This window comes from Thermobia domestica, chromosome 8 (assembly GCF_964235325.1).
Source record: "Thermobia domestica chromosome 8, izTheDome1.hap1.1, whole genome shotgun sequence".
Classification (NCBI taxonomy): Eukaryota; Metazoa; Arthropoda; class Insecta; order Zygentoma; family Lepismatidae; genus Thermobia; species Thermobia domestica.
Genome location: NC_137461.1, coordinates 291047998 through 291062536, shown reverse-complemented (window position 1 = coordinate 291062536; position 14539 = coordinate 291047998). Strand labels below are relative to the sequence as shown.

At 33.7% G+C, this 14539-nt stretch overlaps 1 protein-coding gene across 2 annotated transcripts in view; it reads left to right on the top strand.

The window, feature by feature from the left end:
- Positions 1 to 14539, top strand: part of LOC145693711 (ATP-binding cassette sub-family C member 4-like) — a 210482-nt gene that overhangs the window by 156011 nt on the left and 39932 nt on the right. For both annotated transcript variants that reach the window (XM_081769995.1, XM_081769996.1), the window contains 4 exons: positions 881 to 960; positions 4521 to 4671; positions 10506 to 10612; positions 12995 to 13118. In XM_081769995.1, the coding sequence (XP_081626121.1) occupies positions 881 to 960; positions 4521 to 4671; positions 10506 to 10612; positions 12995 to 13118 (462 nt within the window). The remainder of the gene's footprint in view (positions 1 to 880; positions 961 to 4520; positions 4672 to 10505; positions 10613 to 12994; positions 13119 to 14539) is intronic.

Genomic DNA, 14539 nt, shown 5'->3' with positions numbered 1-14539 from the left:
AATCATAGGATACGTATGGCTGTGAGGTGTGTCTGTCGTTTAGTTTTATTAAAGTCGTTGCTTCAGATTTATATTATACAATGGATACATGCTGCACGTACGGGTGTGCAAATAGAAGAGAGAAAAAATTACCCGGAATAAAATTTCACAGGTAAATCACCAATCATAGGATACGTATGGCTGTGAGGTGTGTCTGTCGTTTAGTTTTATTAAAGTCGTTGCTTGAAATTTATATTATAGAATGGATACATGTTGTACGTATAGGTGTACAAATAGAAGAGAGAATAAATTACCCGGAATAACCTTTCACAGGTAAGAAAATCACCAATCATAGGATACGTATGGCTGTGAGGTGTGTCTGTCGTTTAGTTTTATTAAAGTCGTTGCTTCAGATTTATATTATAGAATGCTGCACGTATGAATGTACAAATAGAAGTGAGAAGAAATTACCCGGAATAACCTTTCACAGGTAAATCACCAATCATAGGATACTTGTGCCTGTGAGGTGTGTCTGTCGTTTAGTTTTATTAAAGTCGTTGATTGAAATTTATATTATACAATGGATACATGCTGCACGTATGAGTGTACAAATAGAAGTGAGAAGAAATTACCCGGAATATCCTTTCACAGGTAAGAAAATCACCAATCATAGGATACGTATGGCTGTGATAGGGGCAGATCATTTATTTTATAACATACTTGGCGATACTTTATAACATACGTGACGTCACCGACCGCAAAGTATCCTGGGAGAAATGAGAGCAAAACGGCTGAATTGAGAGCCTCCTGGTTTTGAATAGCTTCTCCAGTTATTATTATGTACTTAACACATATATCTGGAAAATGTTAATTAATATCTGTTGTTTTTCTTATTTGTTAGGTCAAATAATGAGTCGATTTACAACGGATCTTGATGCTATTGATTCAATTCTTATTTTGTCTTTGATGGATTGTTTACAGGTAATAATCAAGTAATTTGTTGCTGTTTACATATATTCGATAAAGCTACAATAAGTCTAATTATTATGACTGAAATATCTTCAAGCTTGTTATTTCTGTATATTTATATTTTTTCATTGTAGAAAACTCTTTTACTAGGTTTATTGGTTAATGCCATTCATATTTGCGTTTCTCTCTTTGTATATTCTGTTTTATAATTTGATATGAATGTTAATAAGTAACATAATGTGCAAAGTTTTGCCGCAAATATGGAATAATATTGTAAACAGAAATAAGGTTAACATTATTATTATTATTATTATTATTATTATTATTATTATTATTATTATTATTATTATTATTAATAATAATAATAATAATAATAATAATAATAATAATAATAATAATAATAATAATAAAATACTTTTTGTAAGTCTGTGGAAGAATGAACAGTGTGTAAAGTTAATGAAGAATTTAGCTATTGTCTAGATGGTGTTTGTGCTGCTGCTGGTGGACACATAGAGCATTTGTGAAAGCATAGCTAAAACTTGAAGATTTTGTGAGTATTTTGCAATTTATCCCATTTTTCTAGTATGTTTTTGTCAATACATATGGACCTTTAAAATCACGTCATTCTTTCTGAAACACCCTGTATATACGATTAGATAAAAAGACGGGTATGCATTACGATGATTAATAATATTGACGAAAGTATACTTTCCTTTCTCCGTTACATTAAATACTTAAAACTTTAAGGCATTTAATACATCATATAATTTTAAAATCACTTAAAATCCAATGTAGTGTCGCTACAAATATATATATTGTAGTACACATAGTAACATTACCTGTCTCCTCCTGATGTGTCCAAGGTTTAAGCACGAACTAAGCTTCTACTGTATCTTGTGCATTTTTTGTGCATAGTTCTTGGTTTTGGAGTAACATACAAACATAAATTACAGACTGAAATGGGTTTACCTCGTATATTGTACGAGCAAAGTAACCTGTAAGCGGAAATAAAAAATAAATTATTTACCACAAGGTACTAAGAACAGTCACACATACTAAAAACAAAATACATTATAAGAGCTTTCGCTAAATTACTTCATCAGATAGCAGGGGTACCCTCTCCCCAAGGCAACTACTAAATTTACCGTTCTTCGTCCTCAAATCTACCATTCTCTCTCAAATTTAACGTTCTTCCTACCAATTCTTACCCTACTACCCACCTATGGGCAATCCTACCAGATAAAAAGCAGGAAAAACAGGAAAGAGGTGTGAAGCGTTCATGTGGAGTATCCGTTACAATATGTTGCTTATTTGAAAGCTTCAGACCTTTCCCTTTCTTCATTTTTTCTTTTCTTTCTGTCTGATTAAATATTTCAGCGAAAGTTTCTAAGCAGTACTTTATCTTAGATTTCCAAACTATGCTTAAATATCAGAAGTTTATAGAATGGCTATCCGTCCATCTGTCTGTCATTGACCATCAGAACAAAAATTGTAAGAGATATGAAAGAGCATTTTTTGAGAATCGATTCAGCATCCAAGAATAGCTCCTATCTCACGCGTTAACTCACCATTTAAACCGGAAGTAGTAGAAATTAACCATTTCATATATCAACATTTATTGCTATAGAGCAAAAGTGATAAAGGATAGGAACAAATTCCTTGTCGAAATCGATTCAGCGTCTCAACAATATTTGTAGCCAGGGGTAAAAGTGGATCTGAAAAGGTAGGGAGACGGTAAGTAGTGGCATGATGTCCCGCTGTCCCCCTGCCTGTCTTTGCCCATTATAAATTTTAGAAACTGGGGGGACGCAGTATATATTTTCTGGAGGTTGGGGGGACGGCATCGTACCGCGTACCCCCGCCCTATTACCCCTGTTTGCAGACCTCAACTATTTTTCTAATCCTATATTCAAACTGGAAGTTGCAGAAATTAACCATTTCTGACTTCAACGTTGATCACCATAAAGCAAAAGCTGTAATGTATAGCAATAAGTGATCTTTCGTAATTGATTAAGCATCCCAATAAAAGATTTTGTCTCCTCCATTAACCCTTTATTCAAACCGAAAGTAGTAGAAACCTACGATTTCCGGTTTCGATATTATTTCTCATAGAACATGAACGGGAGTAGATAGTGAGCAGTTCTGCGTCCCAAGAATAGATTCCATCTCGTATTTATTCTTCTACTAAAACCGGAAGCACTAGAAATTTACTATTATTTCCGGTTTTAATATTAATCTCCATAAAACAAAAAAGATAGCGAGAGACAGCTTTCTAACATGGATTTAAAGTCCTAAAGATGAGTTTTTTTTGCTGAGTGGTGGAAATCGTAATTTCCGATTTCAACACTGATCGCAATAGCGAAAACACGAAACGACAGGCAGTTTTTTTTTGTATGGATTTAGTACCGTAAGAAAATGTTTAATCTGATTTTATTCATCCATTAAAATAGAAAGTGATAGATATCAACCCACTTCCGGTTTTTTATTCATCCATTAAAATAGAAAGTGATAGATATCAACCCACTTCCGGTTTTTTATTCATCCATTAAAATAGAAAGTGATAGATATCAACCCACTTTCGGTTTTTTATTCATCCATTAAAATAGAAAGTGATAGATATCAACCCACTTCCGGTTTTTTATTTATCCATTAAAATAGAAAGTGATAGATATCAACCCACTTCCGGTTTCCATATTAATCTCCATTAAGCAAAAACAGTAAAGAAACAGCGAATAATGACTTTTTGGTATGGATTCAGCAGCTGGGAAACACGTTTTATCTTTGATCTTATTCCTCTATTGCAATCAGAAGTTGTTGATGTACTATTTCTAGTGTGAGTATTGAATTTGCATAGTTTGGAAGATATCGTAGTTTCACACTGTGAAGCGAAAACTTACTTATTAGTGTGTATCAGTACGTTTCACTATTTCCACTACGAACATGGTTTCACTATTTGTTAATAAGTAATTTATTACATACATACTAACTTAGAATGCTAATATCAAATTGTTGTTAACTTGAGAAGCTTACCTTAATGCGAAAACGAATTTTTGCTCGTACATTCACACTTACATTGAGAACATCGACCTACACTTTATCACTCATGATATATACCTCTTTGTAGTGGCGGATACAGCCCGCGGCCGGAGAGGCTAGGCCCCCACTTGTTTGAGTATCAAACATAATTTAAGCTATTATTTATATATTTTTGAAAGTTTATAGTAAACTAATGATATACCTATCATAGTCTGGGTTCTGGGTGCCCCCCCCCCCCAGTTTTTACCTTTTAGATCCGCCTCTGACTTTTTCCTTTATCAACCAGAACTTAGTTTGTATTTAATTTATTTAATATAAAGTTTGAAACTTTTACATTTATTCACTTTGATGACCAAAATTATTATTTTAAATTTATTTAAATAATTTTATACAGGTGAAATGTTTCAATTAATTTATTGCTTTATGGAAAAAATCTTGTTTATTTGTAGATCCCTTAAGGGTTTATTATTTAAATTATCCCGTAGTTTTTTTTTTTATAAGCTGTACTACAACTGTTATTTTTTTCTATTTTTCAGATCATTCTTATTTTTATAGGTTCCATGACTATCGTTGGTATTGTAAATCAAATGCTTCTTATCCCAGTTTTCATCATTATCATAATGATTTGCCTTCTAGCTAGGTCTCTATTGACTACTACCAAAAATCTTAAAAGACTAGAGCTTATGTGTAAGTTACTCTTATTGTGGATTAGGAATGTAATAAATATATATATTTTTAAGTATACAGGGTAATTCAAAGAAACGGGAAATGTTGAAAGTTGTATTGGCAACAGTGGGAGTTTGGTAACAGTGAATAACGTACGCCAGCCTGTCAATGACACCCTGCCATTTAGTTATCATGAATGCTTGGAGTGGTGTGCAACGTGCTTTCGCGATCAAAGCGTTCTACAAGAACAATGACAGTATGGAAGGGGCACGTAGAGAATTCCGCCGTCATTTTAATTGAGGACGCCACGGACACAAGATAATCCTATGGAGCTACATCAGCGTCCATTGCACAGCAACAAAATTACTGTGTGGCGTGTTATGTCATCATACGGTGTGATAGGCCCTTATTATTTTGAGGGCGATTATTGGCCATGCGATTACAAATATATCGAATCTTTACATCGCCGTGCTTGAAACCTTTTGTTGTGCAACAACTACAGAGATTTCCACACATTATTGACACAGTCTGGTTTCAACAGGATGGATCAACGTCTCACACAGCACGAATATCGATAGTTGCTGTATGCCATTTGTTTTGAAGTACATTCAATGGCCTCCAAAAGCCTTGATTTGTCAGCTTGTGAGTTTTTTGTGTGTTCTAAAATTGTATTATTTTTACTATTAAATTAATTTTTTTTTAAATAATTTTTTTCCATGATTTTATTTAATTTTCAAAATTTCCCGTTTTTTGAATCACCCTGTATTTTACCAAATAATGTGTAAGCACAGTTAATTTTAAAGGAACATAATTGGGTTGGTATTTACGTATATAAATGAGCTAATATTAACTCCAAAAATCGTACACTGTGTGGTACGTGAAGGATTATTATTTTCCTAGTATATATTTCATAATCTGCACTGTTTGCTTAATCTGTAGTTCTTCGGATTACTTCTTGAACTGCTGATTAATACATTTCGTGGGGGGGGGGGGCAGCAGCTCAGTTGTAGAGCGCTTGCCTCTAGTGTGTGGGGTTCTTGGTTCGACTCCCGGCCAAGTAAGTTTCTGGTAGACAACATCGTGTCCGTGGGTTTTCTCAGGGTACTCCTGTTTCCCTCCACATTATCATTTCACCAATTTTTCCATCATTATTAACTTGTCTTAATTATACATCTCTCTTAGACTAACAATCATAATCGTGCAGAGCCTTGCCGCGGGGGGAGGGGAGAAAAAATCGGGAGAAGAAGAGGCAAAAGAAAGGAAAAATTACTTGGAATATATGTATGGGGACGCCGTCGTATACTCGCGCCCCGGGCGCTGATTTTCCACGGCACGGCCCTGTAAACGTGGGACGTTAAACTGAAAGATTGCATTTCATTTCAATACATTTCTTCTTTTTTCTTTCTTTCTTCCAATTCGGTAAAAACAATAACATTAACACTTAAGATCGAAATGTAGTATATATAGTATGACTTTTTTTATTTTTTTGAGGAATTGTAAAATTATACCCAGAACTTCCATCTTCCTTGTCGAACCAAACAGTGTTTACACATCCCATTCACTATTTGTTTCAATTAGGAAAATGGAAATAGCGTCAGCTTTTCATTTAAAAAAAAAAAAGAGCTATCTGCTAAAAAAGTAATCCGATGTACTACATGATTAAACAAACAGTTCGGGTTTACGAAATATACGATAGGAAAATAATAACCTTGATGCACCACACAAAAAACAGTATTCATTCTTTTCATAAATTAGTGCATTATTATACATACATTGATGTATTAGTTGGTATTGTTTATAAGGATTTCAAGATAATACATTTTAAAATTTGGATATGATTGCAAGTTTTCCGTGGCAGTCATGTATGATTGAAGAATAATAATTTTGGTAAGGCACTTTTTTTTGGATATTCCTTATATAATTTGCTTTCAATATAATTTCAATCTAAATTCTTGAATATACGATGAAATTCAATATAATATTTGTAATGCTAAGTATTTCTTGCATTGATATATTTACCTTACAATGAAATTTGTCCTGAAGGTAGTCAGCAGAAACGTGATCTGCAATCTGATCTTCAAGAGAAAAAGTATGTAATGGGATCCATGACGTAACATCAACCACCCAAAATTTGTCCTTTGGGGTAAATACGGCGGTTTAGTTGGATCAAAAAGGACTGGAACACTGTTTCGAGAAAAAAAATGTCTCAGGTATTCTGCAGTTCAGAGAAAAAAAAAAGACTCATGAGCAGTATACATGTAGCCCTTCCGATAAATATTTTTCTTTTCAGCTAAATCATTGGGTGCATATAACCCATATGTGGTTTAACCAGTGGTGTTATTATAATTTTTTTAACAACCGGTTATGAATATATATATAATAGATAGTAGATTGATAGGTAGATAGATAGAAACATATAACTCTCTTAGGAAACAAATCATACAAAGTAGGCAAGAGCATTTTTGTTTTTACTAGATATCACAAGTGACAAATAGTGAATCCAACACAGCATCCTAATACAAGGTGATGTGACAAAATTAGGTCGCCCTGCGAACATCTTGGAAACTAATTATCCAAGATAGATGCTTGTCAAAAAGTATGGGAAAGACCTTAATCTAGCAATGGATCAACAATTATTGATAATGATATATATATGCGTTTCCAATATAAATAACCCTCACCACTACACCACGTGATCCCAGTTCTCATACTTGATATCTGAGCATTTGAGATTAAGAAATAAACGTTTATACCTTCTTCTGAGAGATCATATGTTTAACCCTGTAACTGTAAGGATTTCTGAAAACAGTGGTAGGTTAACTAAAATTCATTTTTATGTCTAGCTATAACGAACGGTTCTTCGAACTGGAAATATTTTAACAACCGGTTCTAGCGAACCGTTGTGAACCGGCTGAATAACAGCACTGGGTTTAAGTCAATATTCTGTGATGTTCACGTCACCTGGGAGAGTTGAGATATCACACTTTCAACATAAGTATATTCCTTTTTGGATCTTGGCCATATAAATATCCAGGTATATTTCTTTAAGATCTTGTAATGAAGAGAATATGAAGGCTTAATATTACGTTTCATACGAATATGATTCTTCTTTATATTCTCAAACAATATTTTGAAAGATAATATTTGTGACTAAAATTGGTATATTTGAATTATAAAATGAAAGGGTCTCTCCTAGTAAGATAATGAAATCGATTCTTGATCCAAATTAGGTCTTATTTACCCAAAATACTACCTTAAACTCTAAAACTACTTTAAACAAAATTTAACTCCCTACTCCCTCCCCTTACCAAATTATTGTATCATACATGATCAAGATTTAATATTTTTTTACAACTTTGTTGGGACTGGTCGAGATACTTTGAAACTTTCACAGATTTTTCACATTATGTAGATGTAAATGTAGGTTTTTTTCAAAGCCATCGATGCGCATTTTCTTTGTCTTTTGCGTGTTGGAAATTTCAAGAAAATGTAGAAAAAATTTTAGAGGGGGAATAAGTCACTGATTTTTTCGTTAAAAATTTGTAATACCCTTAGGTACAACATATATTTTTTAGGACCTGAAAGTAATGGCAACATTCTCAAAAATAAATAAAACTGAAAACAAACGTGGTTTTCGCACAGTTTTTCCACCATTTGCGGGCCCTCACGGTTAAACTTCAAACACTCCTTTGCCAGAGTCCACAATTTTCCTTTCTCTTGCGTCCCTTCCGCTTCTGCCATTCTTCGGCTGCTTTGATTGTGTCCATTCCGGAACAGAAGCGCCAAATATATCTCCGTAACAGTGTTTCCACTTCAACCGACTCTTGCACAACAAAGTTACACACACCTTACGTAGCCTCCTCGTATCTACCAGTGCTTTCTTCACTGGGCGATACAGTGGCACACCGTATCGGGAAACAGCGACTCACTACCGATGAATACTGTTTTCCCACAATGAAAAGAGATCTGAAATCTTGCAAAAAGTTATAGCACATATCGACAAGATCATTTCCAGATCTCTAATTTTAGATGATTGAACAAGGACAACGCTTAAAATATCTGGTGCCGGATTATCTATTATATACGGCCTGCCAAAAGTACATAAGGCAGAAGTTCCTATTTGGCCTATTATATCACGTCAATGGCATCCTACATGTAGATTGGCCAAATGGCTTATGAATTATTTTAAGTGTTTGAATATTCCCTTGACTTATTGCGTAAAAAATAGTTTCGAAGTTAAACAACAAATTTGTAATTTATTTCGTGTAAATAACATAAAAAAATAACATCAATTGATGTAGTTGACATGTATCCCTCCACGCCTCTGTAATTCGTTTTTCAATAGTGACTGACGTCTTAAAAACCAGAAGTGAATGAAATTCTTAATCTTCTTGAATGTTGGAAATGCAATATTTTCTCATTTGAAGGCAATATATATCATCAAGTTGAAGATTTGGCTATAGGAAACCCCTTATCCCCATTGTTGGCTAATCTAGTACTTCATAAGGTTGAAAGAAGAATTTTGAAAGAACGGAAACTTGGTACTGCTCGATAGTATAGATATGTTGACGACGAACTTTTCTTATATTCATAAGAATTTGAGATTCACGGTTGAGAAAGAAAAGGACGGCAGTCTTACGTACTTAGATCTTCATATAAGAAGGTATAACAATACATTCATTATCAGTGTCCATCATAAGCCCACAGCCGGTACACACAGTATATTCATTATAAATCTGTACATTCAGCAGGTATGAAAGCCAATATTTGGAAGAATTTCTTTTTGCGTGCCATACGTCTTACTTTCTTAAAAACAGATTTACAGACAGAGATTGAATACCTGATTAAGCTGGTTAGTTTGAATGAATACCCAGCTTCATTATTAAATAATTGGTATAATCAAGTTAAAAGGAATTTAAGTTACAATAAACCTGAAACCGAAATAGAAGATAAAAAGTGGGTTCGATTCCGTATTTTTACCAGATTGACAACTGCATTATATAAGAATCTACACACAATACAATTTTCGTACAGTTTTAAAGCCCCCAAAACTTTGGAAAAGAGCATTACCCAATTTAAGAGTTATTACACGAACCCCAATGAAAAATCTGGTATTTATGAAACAAAATGTAGCTGCCAAGAAAGTTATATAGGCAAAACAAAAAGAAATCTAAAAGTCCGAGTAAAGGAGTATATTAGAGATTGAAAAACTGAAAATTCGGTGTTAAGTTTATCGAAACATTTAAAAGGAACGCAACACAGGGTAGAAGATTCAAAAATTTTATTTGGAGCTAGAAATGAAGTAGAGAGACTAGATTTTGAAAATTTATTTATTCATTTAAAAAAAAAATAAATCTAGACAAGAAATGGCTGAGTGACGAATGGGAGGCAGTTATTACAAAAGTTTAACAGCATCGGCATGACAATAAACGTAACATGAGTTGGCAATCTTTAAAAAAAAAAAAAAAAAAAAACCGCAAATTGACCCTGCCATATCTTAATTTGCTTCACTACATCTGCAGATCACTGCCGCACTTGACACAGCTCTTCACTTGGTAAGTCCGTTCCTTTTTATTTCTTGATATTTCTATTCTTTTTCTTACTTAACCTTCGTGACCAAGACTCCAGAGGAGAGTCGAAAACTTTGAACTATAAAGATTTATTAATTACCTAAGTACAGAAACCTGTAAGTAAAATAATATTTTCTATTAGTAGTGGAAACATACACTTCATTTTTCACAGCATTGGAGATATAGAATTAAAATTTCCAAACTTCGTATGCTTTACTTGTTAAGTGTTTCTGGACTTATTTTAAAAGTTCAATTTTTGATATTTGGTGGTTTTAATACTTTTAGCTCGTGGTCCAGTTTATACTTATCTCACTACAACTTTGAGAGGGCTGGAAACAATCAGAGCGTTTGGAGCTGAAAGCGTAGTCACAGAAGAATTTCAGAATCATCAGGTACTTGTCATTGATCATAAAAAAAAAAAAAGAAAAGAAAAAAGAAAAGCTTCTATATACTGTTACTATGTGTTAGTTAACGTATTAATAACGTACTTAATTTATATGTTGAGCCGTGACCTCCAGAAAATACACAGTTGTTAATATTAAGTAAACACAAGCAGCACAATGGAAGAAAAGTACAGTAACACATAGATTTCTATGTATAATATACATAAGTAATGCACTTACATAATATAGCTAATAAACAGAAATAGTTAGTGTATTACAGGTAAAATAGTTACTTAGATGCGCATATTCGTTACAATATAATAGAGTTAATATATAGAAGTAGAAAAACATAGGTAAAACATCTATTCAGAAGTGCATCTAGCAACACAGCTAGTTAATGTACAATATGCAGAAAATATATTTTTTTAAATTAAAAATACTGTGAACATATATATATTTACAGAATGTTAATAAACTATACCGATGTAAGAGATGATTCTTCACATCAAAATAAGATAAAATGTTCGTGTGAGCATGTGAGGAAAAGTGCATGGTTTCGGAGCTAGGAACGTCTAAAAACGTGAAAAAATACATCGCAGAATGCATTATTTCGAACACGAGGAACTGCAAAGCTTGCAGTCCCCAACACTTCCTATCTCCCGCTTACACCCCCCATGTATTTACTTCTGTCAAGTCTTACTTTTTGACTATTTTGTCACATGGTAATTCAGTTTGGAGCACGTTGGGAATTGTATTCTGTGGGGAATTCCTGTGCACCCATTGCACATTCCTGAAATATGCATTTTTAATGGCATATGTACACTTCCTTAACTCTGATACATACCGCACTTGTACTCATAGGTCTATATGAACTTGTCTCTTAATTTGATATGAAAAATCACCAGCTGCAATTTGTCGCCGTACTTCATTAACACCATATATATATATATATATATGTATAGATAGATAGATATACCAAATAACTCCACCATCCTGGCGCCTGCGGTGAACACTCCATCGAGTTTCGGCCTAGTATGCCAGTTCTAATTGAATGATGATTAGTTGGACTTTGAAGATTCGGTACTCAGGGAGCTATCTTTGTAAAAACTTGTTCTTCCCATGAATAATTTTTCTTTGTTCATTTGCGCCCACTGCATCCTATTCCAACCTCATATGTCTATTCTCCTTGAATTATGATGGTTCTTTGGATCTTGATGGTTCCTGTTCTTCTTCTAGTTGTCAGCATCTTTCCACTTTCTCTCTACCATTTAGGAAATGTTTTCTCTGCCACAATTCAAATAATAAGAATAAAATTTAAATGTGCAAAACCGATTATCTTTTCCTAGTACTTCTCTTTTAGTACATATAATCTTCCTGTAAGTTTACAATGATAAATTGTGATAGCTCTCTGCTTAAGAAAGAAATTACCTGCATTATGTCAATAGAATATATAATGAATGAATTCTTTATTACAATAAAGGTCTAAAATCCTAATTGTTATAATAATAAGACTCGTCACTAACCAACGAAATTAATGAATAATGTGGTACAAGAGTGTTTCATTATTTAGTTATATATTTCGGTTTATCTTTATATATATATATCAAGGGAGAGATAGCGTCATTATATCAACACGTTTGAAGATAGAACTTTCAGTGAATCAAGGTGGCTTCCGTAATGAAAGCCTTCCTTATTACCGGAAGAGTTTTTATCTTTACTACTTGAACCCAAGCTCGCCACTTGTCATGTGATTCACTGTTTTGAGTGACATACCAGTAATGTCTGGAATCATCCTCTGCTTAACGTGACTATCACCGCGAATCTGTGCATCAATCTGTCCTACTTCATCTGGAGTAGATACAGTGGTTGGCCGTCCACTGCGGTCTTTGTCATGCAGGCACAATACGGTTGGATTCTCCGAATCCGATTCCTCACTGTGCCAATCTTCACACATGCTTCTCCGTATACAACACTCATGCAAAGGTGGGTGCTGATGATGTCACACTTCTACAGTTAGGAATTCGACGACTACACGATATTTTAACCGGATGTTCATGTAGTCTATCACTGATCAAGTGACTGAGTCATTGTCAGTGAAGTGACCTAAAAAAAAAAATGTAAAGCAGAACGCTCAAACTTATGTTTGGCGGCACAATTGTACACGTGCAACAAGTAGTAAAAATGAACTAAGGGATTGCAGGTAAAACTTATTAAATAACCCTTGAAAGTAGCTATTCATTTATCATCCAAATTTGAATTTTAATGAAGTTTGTAATAAAACTGCTTAGTTCTATCTTTGATATATTTCAAAATTATTGAATACTTGAAGTATTGATTTTTTTTTGTGCTTATTCATATTTACATAAGGTTAATATTTCGCTTTTATTTCAGGATGTAAATGTAGCAGCATTTTATTTGATTCTTGTGTGCGGTAGAGCATTTGCTTTTTGGACTGATTTACTTTGTGTAACACTTACTACGTGTGTTACTTTTAGTTTCTTCCTTGCAGACAAAGGTAAAGTACAAAATTTTATTTATCCTGTACTAGTTGTACTCCTCAAGCCTTTAGGTCGTCTGAAAACTGCCTGCGTCCTAGTGACATCTATTGTCGTTAGATAGGATGCAACATAGATAACGACAACTATTAGCCTGACTAAACTATTAGGAGCTTGATAAACTTATTGAGACGTTATAACAACTTCTATGCTATGTTATGCTAATATTACAAGTTCTATAACAGCTTTCGTAAACATGCCTGCACACTAGCGACATCTCTTGGTTTCAGGTAGAATGCAACGTAGGTAACGACAACTATTAGCCTGACTAAACTATTAGGAGCTTGATAAACTTATTGAGACGTTATAACAACTTGTATGCTATGTTATGCTAATATTACAAGTTCTATAACAGCTTTCGTAAACATGCCTGCACACTAGCGACATCTCTTGGTTTCAGGTAGAATGCAACGTAGGTAACGACAACTATTAGCCTGACTAAACTATTAGGAGCTTGATAAACTTATTGAGACGTTATAACAACTTGTATGCTATGTTATGCTAATATTACAAGTTCTATAACAGCTTTCGTAAACATGCCTGCACACTAGCGACATCTCTTGGTTTCAGGTAGAATGCAACGTAGGTAACGACAACTATTAGTCTGACAGAGAACTGTTAGAATCGTGACTGATAGACTGAGGTGTACTGTTATTATAAAGGATAAGTATTCTTCTTGAGTTTTAAATCGTTCGATTCGATCGGCATTTGTGTGTACGCCTGTACATTTATTAAATTTTAATTGACTTTAATAGATTTTGCTGTATATACCTTCTCTCAACCTGCAGAAATAATCCTATTGTTTGGAGTTGGAAGTTATTCAGAATAATTGATAAAATGGGGTAAAATTCACTCCTATGTGGTAAGTTTAAAATGTAGCGGTAAATAGTAAAAGAATTTCACGACACTGCTAAATTATATTATGAGCTTATATTTTTCTCTCTCAGTTTGTTATATAATACATTTAATAACATTGATTCGGATTTTAAAAGTTATTTCTACAACGTAGATCAATAGCGCGTACTAATGTAATTACGGTATTTATGTTACGCTACGTCGTACGTTGTATAATCCTATTCGCGCACCTTCGTTCCATCTTCACCCGTGTATCTTTCTTAGTGCAGTCCAGAGATCTCGATTATTAAACTTAAAAGAAATCTTTTATAATAGCTAAGTTTATCATTAGCTTAGGAAATTCTAGCGTAATAGTACATAATGTTGCATAAGATTGTAAAATGACAACTGCAATTTAAAGACGACTAAATTATTGTATTTAGTTATAAAGGAGCTAAGTACCAAATGTAAATATTTCGGATATTAAACAAAAAGACTATTTATATTGGGTGTTCTAAAAATGGCGCCCAAGATTGGGGCGTCATTT